This window comes from Nesoenas mayeri, assembly GCF_963082525.1.
Source record: "Nesoenas mayeri genome assembly, chromosome: 28".
Classification (NCBI taxonomy): domain Eukaryota; kingdom Metazoa; phylum Chordata; class Aves; order Columbiformes; family Columbidae; genus Nesoenas; species Nesoenas mayeri.
In genome coordinates this window covers 3,191,196-3,198,699 of record NC_137558.1, presented here as the reverse complement: position 1 = coordinate 3,198,699, position 7,504 = coordinate 3,191,196, and the positions used below count along the sequence as shown (strand labels likewise).

Genomic DNA, 7,504 nt, shown 5'->3' with positions numbered 1-7,504 from the left:
CCAGGCACAGCCATGCCCACAGCATGCAAATAGCACTGCCATATAGGATTAGCCCAAGAGAGGCCTTTCTTCCTTCCGTATTCCCAGGAAAATCTTCCTCCTGTTCCTCCTACACATGCAGACATCAACTGCTTTCCATTTCTGGGCTCAGACATGGCTGGAAGGGTTCTCTGAAGCCATCAGCCATCTCATTGCTTCTCCCTGACATGCCCTGACCCTCTCCCACACCTACAATGGCCAATCACGGCTGCTCAGGTCTCCCGCTCTTCAGAAGAGGCCTCGAGCTTCTTGGTTCTTCCTGGTGTTTATTATGAACTTCCTCGCTCTCTGCAGAGTTCACAGTGAGTTTTCTTGTCCACAACAGCCCCTTTATGACCATGTTTCACTAAATGGTTGTGTTTGTATGATCATTTGTGCAGAAAGGGCAGTCACAGGACAGCAACCAAAATGTCAAAACTGATGCCCAGTGAAATGCCGTAAAGCCCCGATGAGTTCCCCGTGTCTGTGTCTCTCCTGGAAGGAGTCTGTCCCGAGAAGGGGATCCAGCTCCTGCCACTCTCTGCAGAGGCACATGAGCAGTGTCCATCACCTGGGGACACAAAGGGTGACGTTTGCCAGACCACCCGTCATCTGAACCACTTAGATGTGTGTTTGTGGATAAGGTATGGAGCCTTATAGTGCAAATACCTATTTAATTGTCATTGCCAGAGGGGCTACTACGGATGCAGAGTACTATTTTACAGTTATTTGAATATAAGCATATACGACTGACATTCCTAGACATATTACACAAACACTGGAAGGACTATTCATGCCTGTAACATGATTATCCTCAGAAGTCTACCAGCTTTGCATCTCAGGAAATGGGATCCAGAGTCCAAGGGCAGGATGGTTTGGGCTCTGTGCTGGGATCTGGAAACTGAAACGTGCTCCCATCTCCCAGCCCCCTGCCCTCCTCAGTGAGGGTGTGAGACATTCTGCCAGCGAGGGCTGAACTCACAGCCATGACCAGTATCTTATGTCCAACTGCAGCCAGTGGTGTCCTGCCAGCTCAGGATTGGAGTTTCCATTCCTGGAGATGTTTAAGAGACGTGGAGATGTGGCGCTATGGGACATGGTTTAGTTTTAATTATTTCTTATGATGTGCGATGTGCAGGTTGCATAGGAGAACAGTTTTTTTTGGAGACAAAGAAGGCCAAGGAACAGATCCCAGGTCAGTGCAAAGGCCCAAAGGAAGCCAGAATCTTTATGTGTGTGCACTGACACACACTGTCACCTGCATTTCCAGTCTCTGCAGTCCCAACAGTGCAGCAGAATCTGGAGTTCTGAGCTCCCTCATGTGCCCTGCGTGACACTTGTAAAATGGAACTACCCCAGTCCAATGGCTGGTTTTGATTCTCTTCACAGCCTGAAGCACCACATGGGTCAGGAGACAAGCCAGGATACACAACAAGGACTCACATACACTTCACGTGTATTTTAAGTGTTTCCTGGCATCTCAGCAGACATGTCACGCTGATATCTGGGGTCAAGGAGCTGGTCAAGGGCCTCGTCCCCATTTCTGTAACGGTGGCTTTGCTGCCTGGCTGGTGTGCAGACTCTGTACGTGGATGCTGACACCTCTTGAACAACCTGCTCTGAAAGGACGAACAAGGTGGTGTGTTCCTTCTGCAAGGGTACTAGGAGAGCAATAAAGACCCTGGGTTGGAGCAAATGAAAAGAGATGCAAAAGTTGTGGTCAGGGCTGTTTGGGGGCACTTGTAAAGCAGCCCTGCACCTCATGTGAATTATTCCTGTGGTCAGAGAGAACCTGAGAGCTTTGTCTGAATTGAAAACATGAGGGGGATGAAAGGACAGCATTATTCAGGTTTAAAGGGAGTTTGGAAGATGTCTTGACCAACCTCCTCCTCAAAGCAACATTAGACCAGATAACTCAGTGCTTAATCCTACCTTGACTACAAAAATATTGCAGGAAATGATGCTGGATTCCTTGCTGACTTCCAGGTAACAGACCACCACTGCTCTGCCCACGTCCACAACCCTGTCCTTTCCTCATAGAAAGCAAAGAGGATGGACAGGCACAACCTGCCCTGGGCAAACCCCATCACCTTCTTTTCCAGACACCCAGAAATGGGGTCCCAGTGGACATGCTCTGGGGCACAGCCCTTAGTTCCCCTGCTCACCCATGGGCCATTTTGAAAAGTGCACACACTGTGTGAGAGCTGCCAGTGGTCAGGGAGTCCTCCCAGTCTCCATGAGCTTTCACAGATGGTGGAGAGTGGCCTCACTGTGACATGGTCCTGCTGTCCCAGCTCCTGGGATGCTGCCCCTGCTGTCCCATAGACTGGAGAGGATTGTGTTAGTTGCAGTGACCCCTGACTTGATCCTCATCCACTGCTGGTTGTTCTGACTCCAGTCACAGAGGCCTGGGAGACCTTGCTGGACAAGGGGGACAACAAGAGGACATAGGGTTTCTCACCTCTTTCTTTTATTAAGTGCATCAGTGGCCAGACAATGAGTTTGTTTCTCCTTTAACTGTTCCTGCAGTAGTAACAGCTCATTATGGGAAGTTGAATTGCCTTACAGGTCTAGACTGAGCTTTGATCTGGGCTGTTGCTGTGCTTGGAGGCTGCTGTCCTTGAGACCAGATGAACTCACTCCTGCCACCCTGCCTGGCAGTTCATTCCATCCGTGTCACAGCTCTGTCTGCAGCACTGACAGCTCCAGCTCCCCCAGTCAGGTCCCTGGCTGAGGACATGGCCTCACATCTGGGCTGAGCCACCCCAGCTGTGGCACCAGCCCAGCTCTGACCTGCACAAGAAACCTGGCACCAAGTGTCCAAGAGCCCATGTGTGCAAAGGCTTTGAATCAGAGCACAGACATGACATAGCCAAATATTGATGAATGTCTCTCTAGACCTTGGAGTATAAAACCAGAATAGAATGCCTGAACTCATTCAACTGAAGATATTCCTTCTTCAGCTTGGAGAAATTAGATCCTTTGGTGTAACCTTCGTGCTGTCCTGTCTAATGATGGGACAAGAAGAGATGATTTTCATACTAATTCATTTAATAAAAAGAACACAATGATGTGTCTCTTCAGAGGAGAGAGAATCAACATCACTGATTACTTCAGGTTTTCTGAAAGGATGTGCCCCTGGAGTCCCAGGGACACCTGGAGGAGCCCAGAGGGGACAGAGAAAGGGACATCAAGGGCTGCTCTTGTGCTGCTGAGCTGGGCTGGGCTCCTGGGACACAGGGAGCTCATGGCAGCGGCAGCGCTGCAGAGAGACAGCTCTGCCCAGGAGCAGCTCCTCTGCACACACAGCAGGGCTGAGGGCTCTGCCTGCAGCACCGAGGGCAGAGGAGCCAGGCACAGAGAGCGAAATGCAGTCTGGGCTGGGAGGATGCTGAGAGGTCACTGGAAATTAAATCCTCTCAGATATGAAGCCTGTGGCTGCAGGGCATTGCATCTGCAAATCATGGTAGGATCTCAGAAAGCTGTCACATTGCAGAACCTGCGAGAGATGTAAGTACAGCTCTCAGGTGTTCTCTGATCAGAGGGGAGGATGTGCTGCAGAGCAGGGTTTGCCTTCTGCACTGTCAGTGACAAGACGTGAATGCTGCGTTCTCCCCAGGGTGGCTGTGGGGTGTAAATGTCAATGTGCAGGCAGGGGTGCCCAGGGCTGTCCTGCAGAGCAGGGTCCCTGCACCCCAGGGCTGTGCCGGGCAGGGACTCTGCCGCCTGCCAGGGTCAGCACTCAGCCTGCCCGGGAGATCCCAGCAACACTGAGGGGAGAAGCTGTGGGGTGAAGGATTGACCCCCGGCAGGGCAGGGTCCTTCTGTTGCTGGGTTCTCCATGGGTCGGGGCTGCTCACAGCTCCAGCTCATTCCAGAATATTTACAAGAGGAGGTTTCAAGGAGAAGAAGAAGACAAAGAGTACTACAAAGATAAGGAACCTCCCTGAGTCTGTGTTTTCAGTCTCCTACTCTGGGGAATGGGTGGTGATTAAGGCTGTTCTTAATTTTAAAGAAATACTTGAGACACATGAACCGCAGTAGGTCTTCAAGAGAATCCTGGCATGCCTTGCCTCTCCTTTGCCCATGCAGAACCAGCATCACCTTTGCTGGACACCTTACACTTAGTCTGACCTGTCCTGTTTTCCAGCCTGCAGACAGGAAGATGCCCCCAGGCAGTGCCTATGAACAGGAAGGATCTGTAGGGCCAGGGGGAGGGCACAGAGGGTGGGATGGTCTGTGAGCACTGACAGGGAACAGACATGGACAGGGAAACACCTCCCAGGGGAGAATCTCCAGGCAGCAGGGAAATGATCAGAAATGAGAGGAAACTGAACCCGGAATGGTTATGGGAGGGAGAGCAGAGAAAAGTCCCTGTGACCCTCTGCAGGTCAGATCCCTCCTGTGAGCAGCCCCCTGGCCTCCTGTCCCACCCAGCAAAGCCTCTGCCCTCAGGGCCGGGGGCTCCAAGGCATGAAGCAGCTCCTGTGCAGCCAGAGCTGCAGTTCCTCTGCAGAGCACAGGGGCTGAGAGCAGCTGCCCGGCACTGTTGGTGTCTGGGAGGTGGCTGCACAGCTGGGGAAGGGGGACGCTGTCTGAGTGCCCGGCTGCCTCTGCCATGGCCTCTCTCACCCCCACCCTCACCGCATTTTCCTTCTTGCTGCCCTGCTCTGGGTCACTGCTGTTGAGATCTTGTTCTTGCTGTCAGGCTCTCTGGGGATGGCAGTTTCAGCTGCAGAGGCACAGCCTGATCTTGGGGGTCCTTTCCTGCAGGTGTGTCCATGGGCACACGTGTCCCAGCTTTGCTCTGACCTGTGGGCTGTGGGCAATGCAGTCTGTGGGGCTGGGGAGTGAGCCGTGTGTGTCCTGGGCTAAACGTTGGGTGCTGAGACCTTAGGAAAGGGTCAGACCTGTCATGGTCTGAGGAGGATCCCTCTGCTCTCAGCAGTGCCTGGTGGCTTTTCAGGGTAACATGGGAGTTTGATCAGCCCCCATCTCAGAAAGGTGCCAGCTCAGGGCAGCTGGAGCAGGACAGAGGGACAGAGCAACTGCCCTCACTCTGCACTGACCCACAGGCACCGTCTGGTCTCACAGGACTCGCTCTGTTCTCCCTGAGTGCAGCAGAAATGGTGCGGGTTTCTGACACCCAACAACACTGCCCCGGGTGGGAGGGCAGAAGGAGCTGTAGAAACACCAAACCTCTCAAATGCAGTTTCTCAGGCCTGTGGGTACAGATGCTGACAGTCCCTTCTGCACCGGGAGCGGTTCCAGCTGACAAAGCTGAACTCCAGGACTGGCCCCTGCCTACCCGATCACACAGGGTCAGGCTGAGTCCTCAGGACCCCTGGGCAGAGACCCTGCTCTTCATTGCACACTCATCAAGCACGGACGAGGGCTCAGCCATTACGTTCTCCTGGAAAAAGAAAAGTGTCTCTGTGTGTGATGGGATGTGAGGGTCTGTGGGAAACGGTTTTGATTATTCCCAGAAAAGTCTCATCTAAACCTTCACTATCTTTTCCTCCTATGACAGGTGCTCATGCCCACAGGCAGCCAATGTCCAACAGCAGCTCCATCACCCAGTTCCTCCTCCTGCCGTTCACAGACAAACGGGAGCTGCAGCTCTTGCACTTCTGGCTCTTCCTGGGCATCTACCTGGCTGCCCTCCTGGGCAACGGCCTCGTCATCACCACCATAGCCTGGGACCAGCACCTCCACACCCCCATGTACTTCTTCCTGCTCAACCTCGCCCTCCTCGACCTGGGCTCCATCTCCACCATTGTCCCCAAGTCCATGGCCAACTCTCTGTGGGGTACCAGGGTCATTTCCTATACAGGATGTGCTACACAACTCTTTCTGTTTGGCTTTTTAACTTCAGCAGAATATTTTCTTCTCACCATCATGTCATACGACCGCTACGTTGCCATCTGCAAACCCCTGCACTACGGGACCCTCCTGGGCAGCAGAGCTTGTGTCCACATGGCAGCAGCTGCCTGGGCCACTGGGTTTCTCCATGCTCTGCTGCACACGGCCAATACATTTTCACTGCCCCTGTGCAAGGGCAATGCCCTGGGCCAGTTCTTCTGTGAAATCCCCCAGATCCTCAAGCTCTCCTGCTCACACTCCTACCTCAGGGAACCTGGGCTTCTTGTGGTTAGTGTCTGTTTAGAATTTGGATGTTTTGTGTTCATCATGCTGTCCTACGTGCAGATCTTCAGGGCTGTGCTGAGGATCCCCTCTGAGCAGGGACGGCACAAAGCCTTTTCCACCTGCCTCCCTCACCTGGCCGTGGTCTCCCTGTTCCTCAGCACTGCCATATTTGCTGACCTGAAACCCTCATCCATCTCCTCCCCATCCCTGGACCTAGTGGTGTCTGTTCTGTACTCAGTGGTGCCTCCAGCAGTGAACCCCCTCATCTACAGCATGAGAAACCAGGAGCTCAAGGATGCCCTCTGCAAACTCATATCCCTCTGGTTTCTGAAGCAATAAACTGGCCATCTTCTTCTATACAGGAGTCTTAATGTCGCTAATTACAACCCCGGCCTGTCAACTGGATTTTCTGGTGTTGTTCGTTGTTTTCTTGTGGTGATAATGTTGTCAACCCCTTTCTAATTCACTGCTGGCTTTTCTTTTATAACTGTTGGCTGCTTAAATGAGCAGCAGTGCTCTCCTTGTCTCTAGAAAGAATAAAAGGCTCTTACGTGACTTGTTTTTCACTATATCCTTCCTGCAAAGGCTTTTTGGAGCTGCAGGGACAGTTCCTGTGCGTGGGTGGAGGGGAAAACAGCTCTGGCATGTCAGCCCTGCCAGGGAGCAGCAGCGCTTGTTCTCCCAGAGCTGTTCTGGTTCCACTCCACACTCTCCTTCTCATCCCTGGTGTTGGTGCAAGGCCTGAGTGCTCTGGCAGCTTGGTCACCGTCCTGCTGTGTGTCAGTGCTGTGGGCGCAGGCAGGGACAGGCAATGGGCACTGCTGTGACAGAGGTGGCCTCAGTAACTGTACTTGCACAAGGAAAAGTGATCTTCTTTGGGCATTGCGTGATGGTTTATATCTTCTTGCAAAGTTTCTCTCAAGGTTATTTGTACAAAAGTGGCCACAGATGAAACATCAGTGTGCAGCTGAACAATGTGTGTGTGCAGGGCTGGCACACAGCAGTGTCCTCTCACAGCCAGGCTCCTGCCAGAGACCTGCAGGACCAGCAGAGCAGGACTGGGCTGTGCCCCTGTGCACTGGACACCCCGTGGAAGGAGCCCCAGGTCAGTCACCATGGACTGGCCCCTCACAACCACCATTTCCAGCACTGGCCTCTCACCCCAGCTCAGAGTTTTTTGCCCCTCCATGGAATTACACTGAATGAGTAGGTCAGAAATCCATGTTTGCATTGTACAGATGGGATGTGAGCATGCAGAACAGGTACATGAGTTGACATGAACTTGAGTCAGCACAAACAGCATCAGCTATTCCTTGGGGTTCCATGATGGCCTGTGGGA

The 7,504-nt window shown here is 52.8% G+C and overlaps 1 protein-coding gene across 1 annotated transcript; it reads left to right on the top strand.

Annotated features, from left to right (window-relative positions):
* Positions 1 to 5,571: 5,571 nt before the first annotated feature.
* LOC308050366 (olfactory receptor 14J1-like) lies at positions 5,572 to 6,504 on the top strand (the record flags this gene model as incomplete). Its single annotated transcript, XM_080360453.1, has 1 exon — positions 5,572 to 6,504. One exon carries the CDS (start codon positions 5,572 to 5,574, stop codon positions 6,502 to 6,504), a length of 933 nt encoding a protein of 310 aa, XP_080216579.1.
* Positions 6,505 to 7,504: the final 1,000 nt, after the last annotated feature.